Below are 24,199 nucleotides of genomic sequence, written 5' to 3' on the forward strand. Positions count from 1 at the left end.
AAACATTTTTATAACGATCTTTCGAATTCGTGCTTTTAATATATTTCGGAAACGTTTTCCAAATTGGTTGACATTATTTTGGTTTTCATTATAGTATTGCTTAAAGTTAACGAAAATTATTTTCAATTGTATTTGTTACTTTCAATTTTTTTATTTATCATAATTTAAAAAAAATCAAGTTTATTATTTAGCTAAAACTATGTAAGCCAATTGTGAAAACTATTTGGGAAAAACTCAATTTGAGATAAGTTTAAAAATTTTCAAGAAAACTTTTAAATTTTTGTTGAAAATTTCAGTAAACTTTTGAAGCATGGAGTTATGTAGTACCAATTCATTGTAGTCTAACAAAGTAGGTACAGATTTCGAGGCATCTCAGAACTCGAAATGATCTTTGAAAATTCAATTGAACGGCAGCATAAAACTGTGTTATCAAATACTTTACTAAAATAGTGATTGAAATTTTGGAAGTTTTCTGGAGGATTCTTAAGAACTCTTTAATTTTTCGAAAACCTTTTCGAATTGGTTAATATAACTCTGAATGTTACCGAACTTCGAACAAAGTAAAACAAAAATCCTTTAAAATCCCCCCGAAATTTCAAAAGTTTCAATTAATTATTAAATTTTTCGAGCTCAAGGCCACGCATAAATAAAAACCAAATATTTTATATCTTTCAATAAATATACTTGTTTAATGTTAATCGATATTTCGACCTCAATCTGAGATCATCCTCAGGACTGAAAAGATTACAAACAATAAAAACATCAAAAAGTGCATTTTACGTACATCCTTATACCACAACTTACACTCTTGGCTGTGCCTGATCGACTAATTTTAAAAGATTACATATTAAACGAATATAAACAATATAATGTAAACAAATAAATACCGTAAATATAAACAAATTTTGACAAAAACAACCATGTACAAATTTCTCCAACTGTACGTGGCGCTCAGCATACATATATATGTACATATATCAGCTACAGGTAAACTGTTGTTGTCTAACATTATAATACGAATATTGGTGGGACATTAAACTAACAAATTACTCTCAAAGCGCTTTTTTGTTTCTGCTTATTAGCTGCCTATAGGCCGAAGCACAATTTTCCGTGTCTGTTTTAAAATTTATCCGTTTTTCGCTCTCTATGTTGATAATATGAAGCATTTCAAGTATGTATCTCTTGTTATATTGCTTCTCTTGTTGCAAGATTCTCACATTGTCTAAATCTGGACAATGTCCCGTAGCGCTACAATGATGTGTTAAGGCTGTTTTGTTATCGTTCAAATTATTTCTGTTTTTTATATTCGACTTGTGTCCGGAAATCCTTGTCTTAAGCTTAGATTTAGTTGTCCCCACATATACTTTATTGCATAAGTGGGACCCGTCACCATTGCAATTAATTTGGTATATTACGTTGGATTTCTCGTATTTTTCAATCCTGCTTTTTTTGTCAAAATTTGTTTATATTTACGGTATTTATTTGTTTACATTATATTGTTTATATTCGTTTAATATGTAATCTTTTAAAATTAGTCGATCAGGCACAGCCAAGAGTGTAAGTTGTGGTATAAGGATGTACGTAAAATGCACTTTTTGATGTTTTTATTGTTTGTAATCTTTTCAGTCCTGAGGATGATCTCAGATTGAGGTCGAAATATCGATTAACATTAAACAAGTATATTTATTGAAAGATATAAAATATTTGGTTTTTATTTATGCGTGGCCTTGAGCTCGAAAAATTTAATAATTTAAATATTGAAGGCCGAAAAACAACAAATAAAAAATTTCAATTAATAAATAAAAATTCAGTTTTGTAGTCCAGTGAAATTTTCAAAAATCAATGGAAATTTTGAGAGGCTTCGAAGCTTGTACTTTATTAAACTAAAATAAACGGGCGCTACCAAACTTCGTAATCAAAAATTTAACTGAAACTTTGAATAAAAATTCAAAAAATTTTCGAACCCGAAACAAGAACAAAATAGCTTAAAAAAATCGAATCACATTTCCTGCTCTTTTTTTGCTCGCTGGTATATATGAGTGTAATGATTTACATAAGAGCTATTTGGTTCTACATTAACTGTTAATGATCAAACAAATTAATTTTTGTGTACACAGATCTAGCTAAAAATGTATGTATATATCCGTTTTTATGGTAAAGTGAATGTTCGCTAATGATTTCCTTTAAATATCCTTTAACTACACGCAATTTGTTAGCAAGTTACACTAAATTGCTTCGATGCGTTTGTTATTCAATGAGTTTCTGTCAGCGTAAGCTCAATTGCAGTTTTACGACTTTATTTTTTACATACTTATCTTTTTGCTTGCAATTATGTATGTACGATTATTTTAGTTTCTATGTAAGTTTGTATATTTTTCTATGTGTAGATATTGATTAACATTTACAGAAACTAATTTCACTACAATTTCGAATATTTATGTATGTATGTATGCTAATGTCATAAACATATACATATGTATTTATGTATGTATGTATATGAATACAACAAAATATTGCTAGTTTATTGACTTGTGTGAACAATTACTTAAATAATGAATATGCCATTTTAACAATCTCAGTTATTTTCTTGCTTTTTTTTAGTAGGTTTTTGTTTATTTTTTTATGAATTTTTCTACATTAATAGTTTTTGTAGTAGTTTCTATTTTATTTTCTATATTTGTATGCATGTCTGTATACCTTAATTATATATATATGTATAGTATATAGTTTTATTTTTAATTATACGGTGTTCTCATTCTCTCACGGTGATTAATCTTAATTTGAGTCTGTGTCCGAATCACTTGGTGGCACTGGTGATGCCAATGGTTTGGGTGTGGGTGTGGGCTCTTCACGTATTGGACGTGTAGCTGCCAGATAAGCATTTGTCGACTCACCATGCGTAGTCTCAATTCCAACTCTATATAGAAAAGCAATAGAATTAAAACATATTTCACCTATCATGACGGAACCAGCAACAGGTGACCGCCGGAAATCAGCTGATTGGTACTTTTTTGATATGATTTGACACTTAAACTTTCCGCGCATTATGATTTTGACATTAGTCCATCTTTTTACAAAAAACAAAATAAATGGAATTTTTATTTATGTTTGTATGTATATCATCGTGTTTCCTCTTATATGGTTCCGCCATGTCTCCTATTTTGAGGTTTGTAAAAGTAATGCAGTCGGTGGCGACACTCAGTGGTCGATTTTAACTCACAAGCAACGCGAAATTAATATATCCCGTTGTACTCAACTTTGAAAATTGTGTGTTCGTGCCACTAGCGAAAGAAAATCGGCTAGTTTGCGTCTGAGAAGCCCTTCCACCATCGTGCACCACTTAAGTTATAAAGTGAATTATCTTACTTGTATTCATGTCTGGCCAAATAGCGCACATATTTTTCTGGTGGTTCATCAGCATCCGAATCCTGTACACTCACCGAACGTACTGTCGTATGGGAAACTTGTGTCGCTGGCATTGTAAACTCAACGAAGGCAAAAGGTGCCAACTCGCTTGGTATCTGATCGTAGGAAGTGAGCGCCATGCGACAAACCAATTGATGCGTTGTATAGGCACCTAAAAAATATAAGATACAATTATTTTTGTTCCTTTAAATCATATTTTATTCTCTGTTGTTTTCAACAATACCTTGTCCCTCTTTTGGCAAACGTGGACAACGCCAAACAATAGCGCGATGATGATGTTCATATTTTGCCTGTCCAGAAGTTACTTCAATAAGAGACTCCTGCAATGTATCGACAGCACCTAAAATACGTTCAATGCCTTTAATTTTGCCAGTCCTTCTGTGAGCCGATTTCACAGAGCCATATCTGCAAGTATGTAATAAAAAAATTTCAAACTAAGTATTGAGAATTTTTTATATTTAAAACTTGTTTTAAAATCGATAGATATTACTACTTTAAGTTTCTAGGAATAGTAACCATTTCAGAAAAAGTTCGCTCTTCATTAATTTCTAATTAATTTTTAATGGGTATTCCATCCCATTTCGATCAGTTTTGAACCCGACCCCTTTAGAATTGGCTGAAAGTTTTTCTTCTTTTTCTAGCTTACGAAAGACGTTTTTCAGAATTTTTTCAAATTTTTTCATCCAACTCAAAAAAAGTTATGAATTTATAAAAAAACACCGTTTTTGTTTTCAAAATGCTATAACTTTTTCAAAAATTGACCGTTTGGGATCTTCTTTTTTTTTAAATTTGTTTTTAAATGTACTTTTCGGAAAAAATACAAAAAAAATTTAAAGTTTTATTTTTTAATTTTTCAGTTTTTCGAGATTTTTCGAATTTCGCCTTTTTTTCTCAAAAAACTTCAATCAATTCTGCAATCATCCCCACTAATCCCGGAGTGGGCCGATTTTTTTTTTTTATTTTTTTTTTTATTTTTATTTCAAAAATAAAATTTTTTTTTATCAATTTTATTTATATAACAAAAAAATGTAAGAAAATGATTTTTAGGTATTCTTTTCTTTATATATTATGGGAATCTACGATTAAAGTGACTCGCTTTCGCTCGAAAAACTGAAAAGTTAAAAAAAAAAAACTTTAAAAATTTGTTTGTATTTTTTTCGAAAAGTACATTTAAAAACAAATTTTCTAAAAAAACTAAAGATCCCAAACGGTAAATTTTTGAAAAAGTTATAGCATTTTGAAAACAAAAACGGTGCTTTTTTATAAATTCATAACTTTTTTTGAGTTGGATGAAAAAATTTGAAAAAATTCTGAAAAACGTCTTTCGTAAGCTAGAAAAAGAAGAAAAACTTTCAGCCAATTCTAAAGGGGTCGGGTTCAAAATTGGTCGAAATGGGATGGAATACCCCATATATATCTGTAGATAGTTCCCAAACAATAGTAACACAACGGTCCTGCATAATCAAAAACTTTGTCCGAAACCGAAGAGGTGCCAAAATATCCAGATAAATAAATTCGGAAATGGTCTTTAACTGATGCTGAAAACGAAAACAGATCGGCAGTGATCCAATAATAACCGAAAAGTGATCCGGTAAAAATTTCTAAATGAAACCGAAACGTATGAAAAGGATTTAACAGCTCAACTTTTCAGAGAGGACACTGCTCATCTCTACACTAGAAATTTCCACACCCTCTGTCACCTATATTGTGATTGAGTCACAAATAACGTAACTGTGTCGGGGGACATTCGACCCCCTTTTTTCAAATAAATATACAGCAAGTAGATAAGAATCTACTCCAACAAATCTTAAAACCACCAAACCCAAAAGCTCACACTTTATATATTTACAATAAACAGTAATAATATTTAAAAGATAACACTACAGCAGCTCAAAAAACTTGCAAATGCCATATAAAGGTCGCAAATCGCGCAAACCTCGTAAACTCATTTTTTTTTATTAACGAGCTTTTCATGGTTAGGAGGCATTTGAGAGTTTGAGCCTTATTATTATATTTTTCAAACTCACCGAAAGTGTTTTTCTACGCGGAACAAATAGATCCAACATTCAGGTATGGGAAATCTAACTGAAACATCTTCGCAAGGTATTTGCCCCAACTTGCGCGATGTAAAGCCGGGCACCAGAATATCCGCGCGCAACTCAACCTTATTGCCAGTCACACACCAAGTGGCTTTGAGCTGTAATGGAAGTTCGCGATTTTTAGGTGGACGCACGCGGAAACGTAATAGTTCTATATAATTCGCATCCGGTGGCTGGAACCTTTAATCAAAATAAAACATAATTTGTGCCTTAAATGCGCTGTTTCTCTCTTTGCTGTCACAAAATTATATACTCACTTTATTGTACGCGTCTTCTCGTATTCCTCTTGATTGACCACGCTATGAAACTCAACTGCTTCTAAACGTATCCATTCCTCTGTAGCAACTGGTATAATATCATGCCGGCCCACCACTTCCTTACCCTGACGCCACATATCGTTTACACCCAACTCAATGGTTGGCATGCCTGAAGGAGAGAGAATTGTGAGTAAAGCAATCAATAAAATTATGCTACACTCACCTGTAAGAAAAGCCAAGAAGAAAAGACGCACACGTGCTATCTGTTTCAAAATTTTGCCCTCAAAGTCTTGTTCAACAACAATTTCATCGACGGCCGTCACTTGAACTTCCTCCATTTTATAGGTGAGCGCCCGTTCACGTAACGCGTTCAATTTAAAGAGTGCCTCTTCAATGCAAACCGAAAATTGTTTCATATCTTCATAGTTCATTGAACCGATCTTGAACAATTGTGACGATTGTGGTGCATGCTCCACAGGTAAACCAAGTTTCTTCAAATCACTACCAAACTCTTTAACACCCTCATAATCGCCCGCAATCGCGTATTGTGCAAATTTTGTTAATTTGTTGGTAATTCGTTCGGCTTTAGTCACTTGTCCAGGTCTTACACCGGGACGTTCTTTATAGAATATATATTGTAGTTTGACGGTAAAGATTTTACCAAATTGATCATACTGTTGGGTGCCAATATCAGACACTGAGTATGACGATTGTAAGGGGAGCTCTTGGAATGGTTGTTTATCTGTTGCTTGATTAAGCAATTGAACCACGGGCGCATCATTTTGTATTACCAAACGTACAAAGATTTTCTTCCAAAATCGTTGGCCTGTAATCTTCTTTTTATTCGGTTGCCTCAATTGCATTTCCCAGCCAGGTCCCACATAATCGAGACGCGGAAAATCTTCAAGTGGCTGTGACACGTCTTCGTCATATAACGGTGTTTGTGGTGTATCTTGTGAGTCTGTGCGTTTGACTTTGTTTTCTTCCAGCTGTGCTGGCGCTGGGAACCCAGTGTCTTCGAAGGGATTGACAGCAGGTGCTGTATCGCCTGAAATCGCTTGACCAATTATATTGCGCGCTGGTGGCGGTGGTGGTGCCAACTGTGGTGTAATTGTTTGTGAGTTATCTCCTTTAGGGCGTATAACCACACTGAATTCTTTGTCAACGGATTCCACAGAGTCGGCGCGTACCGGTGCTTTCATAGCATAAAAACCATCGTCCTCATTTTCAAAGCAATCAGTTGCGCCAAAAGCGTCGGGCACTGCAGCAGCAGGTGATCCAAATGCGCTATTACCCCAAGCTGAAAAAAAGTTAACTTTTTATATTATCTTTACAACAAACTCTACTACCGCGAGAAAACCTACCATCCCCACCAGAAGGTGTTACCGCACCCGAGCCGCCACCAAAGCCATCAAGAATACTTATATTATCCTTTTTCACAGAGTCGAATTTCGCCGAAAATGCATCGAATTCATCCGGTTCGCTAGCAAAAATATTGTTAGCTGTGTATGCGGGTGCGCTGATTACCGCTGGTTCTGGTTCAGGATCTGCTGCGAAAATATTCAAGGGCACAGCTGCTGTTGTGTTTGTATCAGACGCTGTTGTGAAAATATTTGTCACTATTCCGGTGTCTAGATCATCAACAGCAAATATATTCGTCACCACTGAAGACGGTGGAAAAGTCTCTTCTTCCTCGTCAGGGCTAGCGAAAGGATTTGCTGAGGCTGCACCACTCGCCACACCACTAAGTGGTGCAAAGTCCAAACCTGTATCCATTTGCTCCAGTTCACTATTCTGCTGTTCGGTAGTAGCCTCATATGACGATTCTGGCACAGCTTGCGTTGTAGCCGCAGATTCTGTAGGTGGACTGTGATCAGAGTCGGCGGTGTAAGCTGAAGGATCTGCAGCCACTTGAGTTGTATCCTTTTCTATTTGCTTCTCCTCTTCCTCTTCCGCCTCGGGACTTGCTTCGGTTTCAATAACTACTGGCGGTACTGGTTTTACTGGCGCCGGTTCTGGTTCATCCTCATCGTCGGAACGAGGAAGATCTTCAACAGTCGTTATTTCTATATCCGGTGTAGGTGCACGTGGTTTATTGTCATTGACAACTAACTCTTTTCTCTCTATACTATTTATCTGCGATATGTTAAGGTCTGCCGCTTGTGGCTGACAAGTAATATCGTGTGTACTGTCATCTGGTCGTGTTAGCATTGAACTAAATATTGGATCTTCTTCAGATAGTTTTTCTTCTTGCTCGTCGTCATCCGGTGGCGCTTCTACTGAAGGCTCAAGTACTAGATCATCACTTAATAGATCTGGTTTAATTACTGGTTGTGCTGGTTTTTCAAATAAGCTCAATATATCTTCCTTTGTCTTTGGCGGTGGCGGTTTAGGTCGTTTAGTAGTGCCAAACATATCAAAGAGGTCCTCTGAATCAGATGGTACAGTACTCGGCTCAGCGCTTGCTGCCGCAACTACGGGTGGTGTTGGCCGTGGTGGCGGTTGATTTTGATTTGTTTGCACACCGCTTGGTGGTGCTGGTCTCGGTGGCACTGGACGTGGTGGTGGGGGCCTCGGCGGTTGCTGCTTAGCTGATGATGGCACAGGTGTTGCGCCATGTAAGCTGGATATAGCCGTAGGTGCACCGAAAGGATTATCAACACCGCTATTGCCGCCAGCACCGCCTGAGTCCATATCAAATCCCTGCATATTACCAGACGAACCACTGTCAGATACATCTAATAAATCAGCCATACCGGAGTCAGGTGTAGGGCTAGGTGAATGTAGATCACGCATAGAGACTGGACTTGGCGAACGTGTAGCCGGTATGCGTCCTAATAACTCTGAGCTAGTCTCCTCCATTTGATTGGAAACCGTATTTATGAGTTGTTGTGTTTGTGGTGGCACAGGCCTGGGTGGTGGACCTGCTCGTTTGGTAGTCTCATCGTCTTCTTCAACTGTCGACTTGATACTGAGCGTATCATCTTCTGCCTCTATAGTGGTACCAAAGAAGCTCATTGCTGGATCAATATCAGTCGCTAGTGCGGCGCTCTCCTCAGGCTCATCTCCAAAGGCAAACGGGTTCGATTGACTAGCAAAGGGATTATCTGTTTCTGTTTCTTCAGCTTCGCCAACATCTGCCTTTGAAAAGAATGGGTTGGGGGCAGGCTCGACTTCCACGCCACCCAAGTCATCATCCATCAAGAATGGATTTGCCATTTTGTTCTGTTAACGCCCTCGCTCACACTTCAAATTAATGCTCAATTAATTCGCTCTCCAGTAATTTAATTTCGGTTGCACCTGGTGCTAGATTTTCTGCGATTGAAGTGTCAAATGGATCAACTTCTTCGGGAAGTATGATTTGTTTCACAGGAACTGAGGGAGTCAACACCTTATCTCCCAAACCTAGTTCTTGCGCGTCGGTTTGAGTATCAAGCACACCAGTAGTTATCTCTGGCTCTTTTGTAGGCAAAAGTTCGCTTTCTAGTTGCTTTAGCTCCGCTCTACCTGGTTGTAGATTAGACGCAATCGATGTATCGAAAGGATCTTTGTACTCAGTACTGTCGTCCGGTATATCTTTGCTCTCTTGAGATGGAGTAAGTACTTTGACTTTTATATTTTCTTTCACTGCTAACAGATCTTCTGCAGGCACTGGTGTTGGAGGTGCACGTGGATCAAAGTCTGGATCAGATAGGCTATGTTTTAAGGTACTTTTTGCCAATAAATCTTGCTCCAAATGTTTCAGCTCTACTTCAGTTGGCTTCGTATCTGGCACGTACGATGTATCAAAGGGATCCTCACTGCTTTGTTCGGATATTTTCTCTGCTCCTAAATTTGGTGCGTAATAGGGAGTTAAAGGCTTTTTGTTGCCTTGAGCGTCATTCGCTGCACCGAGCAAATCTTGTGAAGGCACCAAAAATCCTACACTCTTTGATTGAACGTTCAAACTTAGGGAAGACTTGCGACGTGCAATTTCAGAGCGTGAAGTACTATTATTGTATAGTATTTGCACTGGTGAAGCAGCTGGCCGCGGAGGCGGTGCTACTCTCGCAGCGTGAGAATTTGGTGTATCCGCCTCGTCTGCACGTGGATCAAAATCAGGATCACTAAGTGAATGTGTAAGATTGCTTTCTGTGAGAAGCTCGCGTTCCAAACACTTCAACTCTGTCGCCTTGGGTTGTACAATGGCACTAACTGCTGAAGTATCGAAAGGGTCGAAATCTGCGGCTTCTTCTTCACTTTCTTGTGTAGGTATTATAGGTGCTGGTCCAACTTTAGACAATTCAGTAGCACTACCGCCTAAAAGATCACGTGTGAGTTGTGTTAGTAAGTTTTCTGCTGGTGGTGGGGGTTTGGCGGGTGGTTCCGCTTTCTCCTCAGCACGAGGATCAAAATCGTCGTCCTCCTCTAGTACAGTAGTCTTTCTTATAACCTGTTCAGCATACGCTGTATTAAAGGGATCGTCGTCAGCGTTTTCCTCTTCGTCGTCGCTCACATAAATAGCACCAGGTATAATATGTGCACCTGTAGGAGGTCGTGCGGGTGGCGGTGGGCGCGCTGGTTTAACTGCAAAGAGATTTGAAAACAGTTATAAATACAAATCATATATAATTTCTTAATATTGCTTTATTACCTTTGCCGTCTGCACCTAAAGTTGTTGTTTGCTCCTCTGGTAACTGTTCAAATTCAGCCCAATCGGCTTCTACTACTTCTGAAAGTACTTCCGGTGGAGGAAGTGATATCTGCGTAATGACTTTGACCTCTTCTTTTTTTGTAAGCGATTCAGCTGCTAATTCGGCAAATTCATCGTCTTCAGGATCCTTCAGTGTATCAAATTCCGACAAGTATGGCCAACCAGGATCAGCTTCTTCTTCGTCCTCTTCTTCTTCTGGCTTCTTTTGTTGTATTAAATGCAAATGTAATGAGACACTTAAGTCAATAGGCGCATCTGACCCCGGTACGTCATCAACTAACTCGTCAAGTAAATTTTTCTGTGGTTCAGGTGCAGCTAATTCTACTTCTTGATCGGCAAGGTCGATACTCTCACTTAACAACAAATTCTGTATACCTTTTCTTAGTTTACGTTTTGGTTTGGCAAGTGCAAGTGCGTGCTCACGATCTACACGTCCCGATAGGACTTCAACTGCAGCACCAAGACTTACAAGCTTCTTATTACCCTTAGCTTTGTCTGCACCAACAATAACTTTTTCCGCATAGGCAGTATCAAACGGATCGGGACCGTCGTCAAACTCTAGGACCGGTGATTCAGGTACAACAGCTAATTGTACTTCACCGCTAGTTATTGCTTCTATATAATCAGTGGCAAATATATCACCTACTTCCTCGTCCTCTTCAACCTCCGAATCGGATAACTCAACAACCGCTTCGGCTAATTTGTCACGTTGTGCTTCTTTTTCAGCAGCTTTGCGCTGCTCCTCCTCTAAACGCAACGCCTCACGGCGTGCAGCTTCTTCTTCCTCGAGCTTCTTTTTCTCGGCGGCAGATGGTAAACGTTGATAAAATGATTCCTTCTTAATACGATCTAACTCGTCTTGAGTTTTATGTAGTATAGAATCTACACCGGACGTAAGTGCTTTAAATTTCACCCACTCTTCGTCCTCGGAGGTATTCTTTGCAGCAGCTGCTGGCGCTGCGCCACCGTTAGTACTTGTGTCTGCGTTACCCTCCTTTGCTTCGTTTGTTTCGGCTGGCGCTGCAGTTGAATTCGAAGTGGATGCAGTATTTGGTGCTACGACACCTTCAACGTCTGATGCTGCGTCCGATTCACCAGCGTCCGATTTAGCAGCGGCTGTCTCCTGTTTGGCTTTTAACTCACGCTTGTACTGTTCGAGTTCCTCTTCAGTGAAGAGTTCTTGATCCTTTTTAGACTTCTTCTTTTTCTTTTTTAAACCTTTTGGTAACTTAAGCATTCTCTAATTACGGAGACATCGATATCGGTCTATAAGTAAGAGAGGGAGATAATATAGTGTCGAAGAGGGATTGACATTTACATTTGAATGACTTTCCAATGTATTTACAATGGATTAAATAGATTAGTATATATTTACATAAGTGGAATATATGTACATATATGAAAAGCAATAAATAATAGTTGGGGTTAATCACAGTTTTTAATGTGAAAATTCAATTTTTGTAGGTGATATATTGACTAATGAAAGGATGTTCACGATATCTACGTAAAAATTACAGATTTTAGCTTTGTCTCCAAACTGTGATTACCCTAAGTATAATAAATACAGCTTTAAGTATTTATGTTATGTTATTTTTATAAGTTTTAATATGTTTTCAACCCCTTGGAATAAAAAGTATGGCGGGGTTCATAGAGTGTGACATCTACAACTGTAGCTCAGCAGTGGAGCTTTAGAAACACACAATTAGACACATCGCACCGCACTATTATAAGGTCTCTAAATGGACTAAGCCCAAGTTTGGAGAGGTAACCCAACAAGAAGAATATAGCACCATATATATACTAGCTACTAAGTTATTTTGGAAACTCTACGTGGAAGAGAGAGCGAAGAAAGCCTCCGCGGCACTGTATGCATGCAAGATGTTGCCAGGATGGACTTTGTGCTTATCACCCAAGCTCTTTCATTGGGTATTTACGTCAATTGTTAAGCACATACTTTACTATGGGGTTCTTGTTTGGTGGACAGCAGGGTATCAATGATTAGCATAACGGGAGCACTAAAAACTACCCCGACAGCAGCATTGCATGCCATTCTATACATCGGGCCTACAGACCTAATGGCCTAATGGCAACAAGGCTTAAGGCCTCGGATCAGCTTGAGTGCAGCCCTCATGGTCGTAGCAGCATAGTGCCATCTAATAACGGGCAAACGGAATACATGGTCCCCTGTCTGAGCTTTGAAAGAGTTCTGCTGACTAGAATTGAGCCGGAGGGTTAGTGCCAGGGTGCAGAAATTACAGAACGTACTAAACATATTGTTACGAATATTAGCAACACTAAGGGGTGCTGTCATCACTAAGCCGCTGCTAAGAGTGACTTGTATGCACATCCATAAATCAATAATTATGTATCTACATAAACGAATCAATCATTATGTCTACACATATGTACGTACACGCAGCGGAGAAGCAACGCACAAACACATGCAGATATATATAGAAGCTCCCAAAAGTATACAATTGTAATTGTGGAAGTGTCGCTCACAAATACACGCACATATGAGAGCTACACACGTGCATCTGTAGTTATAATTATATACCAGTAACTAAGTAAATTCTGGAAGCGCCTAGAAGATGCAAAGAGGAAATCACACAGTATAAAAGCAGCAACAGTAGAGGCGCGATATGCAGTTTCGATTAAGCACGCTATCTGTCGAGCCATAGAAGTGTTATTTTGAAAGTACTTGAATAAAGGCCATTTTGGATTATTAAATATTGGAGTTATTTATTCAACATTTTAGTGATTCGAACTTAGCAGAAGGTTGCAAATAAAAGGATTTGCAGTAAATTCGTTACAATATGTATACGGATGGTTCCAAATTAATGGACGGTCGGGTCTGCTGTTTACTATGTCGATTCAGAAATAAGAAAATCCTACAGGCTACCAGATTACTGCAGCCCTTTTAAGGCGGAAACTATAGCTGTGAAAAGCAATATGTGTAGCACATTTTAAGGCAGGCTCTTCTATAGAGAATTTCATATCAAAACATAAAAAAATGCACATTTTGAACCCGACCCCTCAGATTTTGATGAAATTTTGCACAGAAGTACACTTTACCTATACAAACACCACCTCTTTTTTAAGAATTGCATTTTTGAAAAATTGTGGGCGTGGCGAGGTATCAAAGTTGTGAAAAATGCGTGAAAAATGACGGTAATAGGTACTTTTGAGCTGTGATAACTACGGAACGACTCAACCAATTTCAAATATCTTGATACCATTGGAAAGGTATTCGAATCGGCTTTCGAACACATATACTGTAAAATAGATTTATGACACAAAAAATTTTCTGTTTCAAAAATAAAATTTTAAAGCCATTCTGTAGTTATCACAACTCAAAAGTACCTTAATATCAAAAATAAAGAGATGCATTTACTTAAAATTAAAAAAAAAAAGTAAGGAAGTTCGGGTGTAACCGAACATTACATACTCAGCTGAGCGCTTTAGAGACAAAATAAGGGAAAATCACCTTGTAGCAAAATGAACCTAGGGTAACCCTGGAATATGTTAGTATGACATAGGTATCAAAAGGAAGGTATTAAAGAGGATTTTAAACGGAAGTGGGCCATAGTTTTATAGGTGGACCTTTTCGCGATATCGCCATAAAGGTGGACCAGGGGTGACTCTAGAATGTGTTTGTACGATATGGGTACCAAATGAAAGGTGGTAATGAGTATTTTAAAAGGGAGTGATCTTTAGTTCTATAGATGGACGCCTTTTCAAGATATCGCCTTAAAGGCGGGCAGTTATCGTCATAGAAGTTATGCCCTCACCAAATTTCTCAAGGATTGGTAAATTTTTGTTCCACTTATGGCATTAAAAGTATACTCAACAAATTAAATGAAGAAGAGCTTCTTTTAAAATTTTCTTTTATTTTTATATTTTGTTTCACTATATCATTACTGGAGTTGCATGTTGACATAATTTACTTATATACTGTAAAGATTAAAAATTTGACTTTTAAAATTTTTTTTTTTAAAAGTGTGTGTAAAAGGTGTGTTCGTCATCCGATTTTGCTAATTTTTATTTAGCGCACATATAGTAATAGGGGTAACGCTCCTGCCAAATTTCATCATGATATCTTCAACGACTGCCAAATTACAGCTTGCAAAACTTTTAAATTACCTTCTTTTAAAAGTGGGCGGTGCCACGCCCATTTTCTAAAATATTACTAATTTTCTATTTGGCGTCATAAGGTCAACCCACCTACCAAGTTTCATCGCTTCAGTCGTCTTTGCTAATGAATTATCGCACTTTGTCGGTTTTTTCGAAACTTTCGACATCGAAAAAGTGGGCGTGGTTATAGTGCGATTTCGTTTATTTTAAATAGCGATCTGAGATGAGTGCCAAAGAAATTACATACCAAATTTCACTAAGATACCTCAAAATTTACTCAAATTATCGTGTTTACGGACAGACGAACGGACGGACGGACATGGCTAAATGAATTTCTTTTTTCGCCCAGATCATTTTGATATATAGAAGTCTATATCTATCTCGATTAGTTTATGCCGTTACGAATTACCGTTATGCTAACAAAATTAATATATTCTGTGAGCTCTGCTCAGCTGAGTATAAAGAAGAAAAAATACGCCATTTTAGTTTTTGGATATGTTATATATATTAAATAGACCTTTCTAAGAAAAATATATTTTATTTTAAAACACTTGGCCTCTGAAGTTTTTTTCAAGTTTAAAATTTTATTTTAGAAAAAAAAATTGTTTGAGTGTATTAAAATTTTTACAGTGTATGTTTTCGAAAGCCGATCTGAATACCTTTCCAATGGTACCAAGATCTTTGAAATCAGTTCGCCATTATGGCAACCTAATTTAATTTGAAGTATCAATGGCAACCGCAGCCTTTTAAAAAATAAAAAAAACAATTTCAAGGAAAATTATATAAAATAAATCCAAGGCACCATAACCCCCAAAGAGATTATATGCCGAAGTTCTCTTCCACGCTCCATTGCCGTGCTCCATTTTTAATTTTTCATACATGTGGGCGGGACGGGACCTACATGTTTTCAGCCGACTCCGAGTATCTGCAAGGCAGAGGAGTTTCTCTGAGAAACTTTTCATGGCAGAAATATACTCGGAGTGCTTGCCAAATCACTACCGATGGGCGACCCCGCTTAGAAAAACTTTTTTTCTAACTGAACATTTTTTGTTTCTAAATTTTCGATGTTGCTTTGACCGGGACCACGGTCTTCGGCGTGGCAGGCGGAGCACGCTACCACCACACCACGGCGGCCGCCAATGACACATAGAAACATAAATAAAAATTACATGTACTATGTTTTTGTAAATCGATAGACTAATGTCAAAATCGTACTGTGCCGGAATTTCAAGTGTCAAATCATACTAAACAAGTACCAATCAGCTGATTTCCGCCCGTCTCCTGTTTCTGGTTCCGCTATGTTCCAATATAAATTTAAGAAAGTACGTAAGTACAATGTATTGTATTTCATAAAAATACTTGAAATCATGCTTGGCAAATGAACATTCATAAAAACTTATGCAGCAAAAAATTCTGTAGGCAATTGTACAAAAAAATGAGAAATAAGCTTCATTTTATGGTGATTTTAGTCCATACAAAACATGGTAACAAAGGTGTACAGCACTACAACCAGATATTTTACAACAATTCTAGAGTGCTACTCCCGATATTTCGCTATTAGCAAACGTGAGATCTATAATGAAGCATCTATTGCTAGTGTCAAATGTTAATTTCCCTGGCCGAAGGGGTGAGAGGCTTTCGAGAAGAACTCTACCTACATCGTTAGTTCAACTACTGCCCCATACAATTGACCTCGGCATATAACCGGGTGTTTTTTACTCTGTTGTTCTATGGTCATCTAAAGAATAATGTTCTCAAACTCTGTGCTAGACATGCTCGGTATGCATAGCAACTAAAAATGTATATTCCTTTGATTTTTTTCCACGTGAATTCCTCCACTATCGGTGCCACCTTTTTCTTCGGAAGCAGTTTTCCTGGTATCCAAATTGATGCTTTCCCGGCTAAGTCCACGAGCCATCAGTTCACTGCTATATCAAACCCTCCTTCAAACATTGTTTGGAATAAAAGGACTTGGGCCGCTTGACAGTGGTTTAAATTGAGTAGCAACAATTTCATAAGGCAATCTGTTTGCTTCCTTCCCGTTGTGAGCATCTGCCTGTCGAATGTTGTCCCACACATAACGCACATTTCGGTATGTTTGAGCAGTTCGCGGCCTTATGTCCCACTTGAACGCACTTCCTGCAAAGTTTTGCCCTATATATAATCTCTTTGCACTTCTGAGCTATATGTCCGTAGCGCCATCCCCTATAATAGTATCTCTTCTGTTTTATTGACCTGCCAGCGCACCTAACCTAACCTAACCGCCTATCCACATTTAAGCTTATTTCTCGCAAGCGGATTGAAATATTACAACCAAATTTACACAGTGTTGAGACTTTTATCATCAACTTTCGTTCAACATAGATAATACCCACAAATACTTTCGAAGGTTATCCTCAACTATAAGTCACACCTCGGTTGGTACAACGGTGAAAGTTCCACTCAATCTATGCACTGCTTCCTGAGTGCCTCGTGGTCAAACAAAGACATATAATCAAATATTTAAAAAACGTCTGATTAAAGTCTATTGGGTTTAAAATTCTTTAATCAATTTTTCTTGGATAACGACTTGTTGCAACTTTTTAACACGCTTTTATTAGCTTGGCCTGTATGTAACGGAATCTTTGAGCTTAATTTTCACCGGTTTCTAGAAGTCTGATTTATTTGAAACGTTTGCGTACGTATCAAGGACCGATGACAATGCATTAATGTGATTGTGTGGTGACATAAGGTCAACGGCCATAAAGTCAATTGGCCTTACTACCACTTTGAATGGCCATAAGTTTGATTGAAACTTTGCTCACATATCAATGCATTAATGTGATGGTGTGATGACATAAGGTAAACCGCCATAAGGTCAATTGGCTTTATTACCACTTTGAATGGCCATAAGTTTGATTGAAACTTTGCACACGTATCAAGGGTCGATGACAATGCATTAATGTGATGGTGTGGTGACATAAGGTCAACGGCCATAAGGTCAATTGGCCTTATTACCACTTTGAATGGCCATAAGTTTGATTGAAACTTTGCACACATATCAAGGCTCGATGACAATGCATTAATGTGATGGTGTGGTGACATAAGGTCAACGGCCATAAGGTCAATTGGCCTTATTACCACTTTGAATGCCCATAAGTTTTATTGAAACTTTGCACACGTATCAAGTCTCGATGACAATGCAATAATGTGATGGTGGGGTGACATAAGGTTAACGGACATAAGGTCAATTGAACTTATGACCACCCCAAATTGTCATAGATTTGAAACCTTGCACATAATGTGAAAAACGCATTCCTTTATTAATGATAGAAGTGGATGCATGGCACATCTACGAAAGAGCGTACTGGAGCCCTTTTTAACATGCTTTTATTAGCTTGGCCTGTATCTATGTTTCGGAATCTTTGAGCTTAATTTTCACCGGTTTCTAGAAGTCTGATTAATTTGAAACTTTAAATACGTATCAAGGACCGATGACAATGCATTAATATGATGGTGTGGTTACATAAGGTCAACGGCCGTAAGGTCAATTGGCCTTATTACCACTTTGAATGGGCATAAGTTTGATTCAAACTTTGCACACATATCACGGCTCGATGACAGTGCATTAATGTGATTGTGTGGTGACGTAAGGTCAACGGCCATAAAGTCAATTGGCCTTACTACCACTTTGAATGGCCATAAGTTTGATTGAAACTTTGCTCACATATCAAGGCTCGATGACAATGCATTAATGTGATTGTGTGATGACATAAGGTCAACCGCCATAAGGTCAATTGGCTTTATTACCACTTTGAATGGCCTTAAGTTTGATTGAAACTTTGCACACGTATCAAGGGTCGATGACAATGCATTAATGTGATGGTGTGGTGACATAAGGTCAACGGCCATAAGGTCAATTGGCTTTATTGCCACTTTGAATGGCCATACGTTTGATTAAAACTTTGCACACGTATCAAGGCTCGATGAGAATGCATTAATGTGATGGTGTGGTGACATAAGGTCAACGGCCATAAGGCCAATTAGCCTTATTACCACTTTGAATGGCCATAGGTTTGATTGAAACTTTGCACACGTATCAAGTCTCGATGACAATGCAATAATGTGATGGTGGGGTGACATAAGGTTAACGGACATAAGGTCAATTGAACTTATGACCACCCCAAATTGTCATAGATTTGAAACCTTGCACATAATGCGAAAAACGCATTCCTTTATTAATGATAGAAGTGGATGCATGGCACATCTACGAAAGAGCGTACTGGAGCCCTTTTTAACATGCTTTTATTAGCTTGGCCTGTATCTATGTTTCGGAATCTTTGAGCTTAATTTTCACCGGTTTCTAGAAGTCTGATTAATTTGAAACTTTAAATACGTATCAAGGACCTATGACAATGCATTAATATAATGGTGTGGTGACATAAGGTCAACGGCCGTAAGGTCAATTGGCCTTATTACCACTTAGAATGGGCATAAGTTTGATTCAAACTTTGCACACGTATCACGGCTCGATGACAATGCATTATTGTGATGGTGTGGTAACATAAGGTCAACGGCCATAAGGTCAATTGGCCTTATTACCACTTTGAATGGCCTTAAGTTTGATTGAAACTTTGCGCACATATCAAGGCTCGATGGCAATGCATTAATTTGATAGTGTGGTGACATAAGGTCAACGGCCATAAGGTCAATTGGCCTTATTACCACTTTGAATGGGCATAAGTTTGATTGAAACTTTGCACACGTATCACGGCTCATGACAATGCGTTATTGTGATGGTGTGGTGACATAAGGTCAACTGCCATAAGGCCAATTAGCCTTATTACCACTTTGAATGGCCATAGGTTTGATTGAAACTTTGCACACGAATCAAGGCTCGATGACAATGCAATAATGTGATGGTGGGGTCACATAAGGTTAACGGACATAAGGTCAATTGAACTTGTGACTACTCCAAATGGCCATAGATTTGAAATCTTGCGCATAATGCGAAAAACGCATTCATTTGTTAATGATAGAAATGGATGCATGGCACATCTACGAAAGAGCATACTGGAGCCCTCTTTAACACGCTTTTATTAGCTTGGCCTGTATCTATCTATGTATCTATGTATCCATGTAAGTATGTAACGGAATCTGAAGTGGAGCCGAGAGCCCCGGTAATGCAGAGCTCCGAACTCCGTTGCACCTTTTGAAGCATTTTAAGATAGGTACTTTTAGCTAGTGCAGGCCACCACACCAAGGCTCCATAAAGAAGAATCGGACCCACAATGGCTGTTAAAATACAGTAGGTCACCTTAGGGGAGAATCGCCAGGAGGTGCCAATTGCCCTCTTGCAGGTGAACAGCTCTGCTGCTGCCTTCTTGGATTGCTCCACTATATGGTCACTCCATAATAGCTTCCTATCCAGAATTACTCCCAAATACTTGACTTGATCGCGGGTGTCGGGTTGTACTCCTGGAGCAGTTCAGGATGTCAGCTGGGTCCGTTGGCGTCACTGGAACCCAGGCTCTAGCCCTTGGTCGTGAGAGGATATCACGCGCCTCCACTACCTTGAGGCACGCGCCCGGATATACCACCCCTATCAGCGTGCCGGCGGCCCTATAGGGGTTGACCGACCTGTCGTCGTCACAGGCAATTAGCTTGACATTGCCCTGGAACCACCCTGCATCGGTGTAAGATGGCGGTGGACCAGGGTTGTCTTTTTAACCTTAACGGCCACCGTAGCGAGCGCGGCCTCGATCCACTTCCACTGTTGTTTCGGGATCCTGCCATCTTCGCTGCTCTCGTCTATAATGCTGCCGACCCTTGGCAATTTCGGCGAAAGACCGCGTCCAGCCTCCCTGCGTCTTGGCCCTTTTCGGTGCCATGGGGTTGGATTCATCCATGGACCGCTGGCGTTTCGAGGTATCATTACTCTCGACTAAAACTTTTAAAATTACTTCAACTAAAAAATTAAAAATAAATAATAGTTTAAAAAAACTAAAAAAACACGCTTTTATAGCAAACCGAACTAAAAGATAGAAAATAATTTTCAATTAAAAAGGGTTTATATAACAGTAGTAGAAGGTCAAACAATCGTTTATAGTTAATCACCTCAAAATAAAATTATAATAATATTTAAGTTATTAACAGAATAATTTAATTCAGAGTAAAATGTGTGGGTTGCATTTGACTACATTTCATATCTTTCCTCTCAGATAGTTGCCAATAGAATGATTGTAATATTCAATATCAAGCACTCCACGCTTTTTACTGTGAATTAAATTATTCTGTTAATAACTTAAATTGTATTATAATTTTATTTTGAGGTGATTAACTATAAACGATTGTTTGACCTTCTACTACTGTTATATAAACTCTTTTTAATTGAAAATTATTTTCTATTTTTTAGTTCGGTTTGCTATAAAAACGTGTTTTTTTAGTTTTTTTAACTATTATTTATTTATAAGTAAAGATAGCAGCAACTCAACAAACTAGGAGTACGATAAGGCTTGTTGCATACAACTGAACTTTTTACAAACTTTATGACTAATCTTTGAGTATTTTGATGAAATGAAATAATGCTTATATAAGATGAACATATTTGTGTGTGTGAGCTTACTTATGTGTATGTGATATGTAGATATGTATGTACATATATAGTTGTGAGATGCACTATTGTTATGACGTACATGAAGAAGAAATAAGAAAAAGAAAACTAAGAATCGTACGCTGACCTTGAACTATTATTGAACTTAGTCACTAACTTTATACATCATCAATTGAATATTACATGCTTCGATTACAAGCGCAAATATTCTCGAACATAAACTTAATAGGAATTACTATTTTGTATTATTAATTACATACACATATTTTACAAGTACTAAATTGTAAATATTAAAGGAATTTAATTTGAGTTTAAAGCATTAATTTAAAGGGGTTTATATTTGAATATAAAAATATTATATAACTCACCATTGCCTTTGGCCACAAACACACATGTCCATTTTTCACTAAATTCTGTACCAAATTAGTAGCAATAATTTTGAAAAATCCTTTCTTTCATATTTTCACCATTTTCATTTTGTTTTTTTTTTTTTTTTTTGTTTTTTTGAGAACCGTTAGCTTACCAATACATCTCAATTATAATGGTAAAAGCTCAGCAACACTTCCCGCAAACTGTCAAAAATAATTACACCACACAAGCACGGCCACTGCGTATCCACCACTAGCATTTACCACTGACAGCGTTTAACCCATTCAATTATTTAATATTGCAGGGAGAACATAATATATATGTACAGAAAATAAGTATGTAACTATGTATGTAATATACCTTTATGTAGGTATGTAGTTAGATATGCGAAAAAGGTGTTGAGAAAGAAAAAATGAAATTCGACTACGAATTGTATGGTATATGGAAACCTAGATTCGGGATTCGCCGCTGCCCACGACTGAGTTGAAAATCGATTTTTACACTCACACAAATACACATAGGTACTACTACTAATAAGTGTAAGGAAAAAAATTCCTTTATTTCGCTAAAGATTTTAACTCAATATAATTTATCTAACAAAACAGGATAGTCACAGGATTTCTGGGAACAAATCAATATAAAAAGCAAACCAAAAACTTAAGATTTTATGGCATGAAAAAATAAAAATTGTGTGAGTGTGTGGGAGTGCAAGAAAAAAGTCAAGGAAAAAATGTATTCCTTTACACACATTTTTATTTCTTCAAAGTGGATTTTTTCTTTAATTTTTCTTTGAAGTAAATTACTCAACTTACGTCTCTCTGCGCTTAATGATACAATTATTAACAAACGAGTATTTTTAAAGCACTCTACTTAATTTTATATAAAATTAAATTTTATACTTTTTTCACACTTTGACTTTGAAACACGTTACCGTCGAAGGTTGTCGAAGTGCACGTTATATCGGAAAGAATTTGACTGAACGCTGAGAAAAATCGCAGTATTTCACACACACCACAATGTGCTTTTGGCAAAATCGTCCTGTAGAGCTTAATTTTGTGTAACCGAAGAAAGCTAAGTAGAAAGCTTCGTGTAAATTGCTTTGAGAAATATCTCAGCGTGGAATAAATTTTCGTATCTTTTCAGACATAAATTTAATACAACTTTTTAAAATAAAAGTGATTCAAATCTTACAGCAATTCGCTTTCCTTTCCCTTGTCTTATATTCAATTATTCAATTGCAAGCTTTTAATATGAGGTGAATTTATGTGATTTAAATCAATGTTGTTTTTCCTTAATTTGGCATTTGTCAACGACGAAATCTTATGTAAATGTTAGTACGGTGCAATGCGCAGAAGCGTATTTTTTCGTGGCTGCTTCTCTTAATATCTCAGATGTCATATGAAATGAAATGTCATATCACAGGGTTGTTTTCCATTACACTTTTCGGTTGTTTCCCAACACACTGCAAATATTTCCAAGTCAAACTTATCTTTAAAAAAGAAGACAGTAGAGAAAATAAACAATCTTGAGGTGATTTTAATAATCGGGGATTGCCCATATTGCTTTTTTAAATGTATGAAAACATTTATTTGAAGCAATTTTTTTAATTTTATAATTTATTTAATAATTTGGGAAAAATTTAAAAAACGTGACATCAGGACGGACAAGGCGACAGCTGTTTCGATTATACCTTGTAAATCTCTTCAAAGCCTTTTCTCCCGAGAGTGGGAGTCGAACTCGCACTCCTACGATAGTTGAAATGATTATAAACGCATTCAGCTACGTCATGCCTGTTGTAAAGTTTTTGAGTTTATGGATTTACAAATTTGACATAAAGACATGGAAATCAGCAAAAAATCTCTTAAAGAAATCTTGGCGTTTTGGGGTACGTGAGGAAAGTCAATGAATGGAAATCCCTGAACCCTCCCAGTGGACGATCACTTTCCTGATGTTCCTGATTCCCAGAAACCTTTACCTACACCGTCGAAGATTGTTGCAGGGTAACCAGTCATCCCGCACTGGCTCTTTAAAGCGTAGAACAAAGCGAAGTAGGTGCAGACCTAGCAATCATAACTAATTATGTGCTTGCCTGTAATTTCAGTAACATCAATGAGGATCCAAAAGACGGTAATCTGTGGGTGATTTCGGCATATCATTACTGAAAAGCAAGGCTGGGATCTATAGGGCTAAGCCTATATATACTTATATTGTAAATGACAAATACCTCATGCCATAACTTTCAATAGACGATAAGGAAGGATGTTTTGAACCCCACCGTATTTAGTAGGAAAATTGTTTATCGGATATCGTGTTTATGGGTTCTAAAAAACCATTTCTTATCTGATCACTGATATATTCAATTCTCTCCAAATAAAATACGCCTTCGGAATATATATTTCAGAAACTCTAAAAGCATTAACCGGGACCGGTATTGCATTATTGCTGAAACTGAAACAGGCACTTTGTAAAGATCTTTAACGCTACATGCAAGAGCGCCTTTCAGTAGGACTGTGTTATGAAAACGTAGAGAAGGAGAAGAATATTACTCTGAAGCTGGCAATTAACATGAATGAAATAAGGATAGCCAAATAGTATCCGCATAGAAGAGGTAATCAAAACGCTATGATCT

The 24,199-nt window shown here is 37.5% G+C and overlaps 1 protein-coding gene across 1 annotated transcript; it reads right to left on the reverse strand.

Annotated features, from left to right (window-relative positions):
* Positions 1-1,699: 1,699 nt before the first annotated feature.
* Positions 1,700-22,573, reverse strand: LOC137248832 (protein stoned-B-like). Its single transcript, XM_067779729.1, has 11 exons — positions 22,383-22,573; positions 21,570-21,835; positions 10,416-11,741; positions 9,043-10,348; positions 7,147-9,011; positions 6,006-7,082; positions 5,783-5,951; positions 5,454-5,705; positions 3,650-3,831; positions 3,367-3,577; positions 1,700-2,917 (listed from the first exon to the last, which is right to left on the reverse strand). Exons 3-11 carry the CDS (start codon positions 11,710-11,712, stop codon positions 2,776-2,778), a joined length of 6,501 nt encoding a protein of 2,166 aa, XP_067635830.1. The 5' UTR covers positions 11,713-11,741; positions 21,570-21,835; positions 22,383-22,573; the 3' UTR covers positions 1,700-2,775.
* Positions 22,574-24,199: the final 1,626 nt, after the last annotated feature.

This window comes from Eurosta solidaginis, chromosome 4 (genome assembly GCF_040869045.1).
Source record: "Eurosta solidaginis isolate ZX-2024a chromosome 4, ASM4086904v1, whole genome shotgun sequence".
Taxonomy (NCBI): Eukaryota; Metazoa; Arthropoda; class Insecta; order Diptera; family Tephritidae; genus Eurosta; species Eurosta solidaginis.

Coding starts and splice junctions, on each gene's coding strand:
- LOC137248832 (XM_067779729.1), bottom strand. CDS start 11,712: ATGCTTAAGTTACCAAAAGGTTTAAAAAAGAAAAAGAAGAAGTCTAAA. Junction 5,706..5,782: donor GAGAAGACGCGTACAATAAA/GTGAGTATATAA, acceptor TTTTGATTAAAG/GTTCCAGCCACCGGATGCGA. Junction 3,832..5,453: donor CGCGTAGAAAAACACTTTCG/GTGAGTTTGAAA, acceptor ACATACTTGCAG/ATATGGCTCTGTGAAATCGG.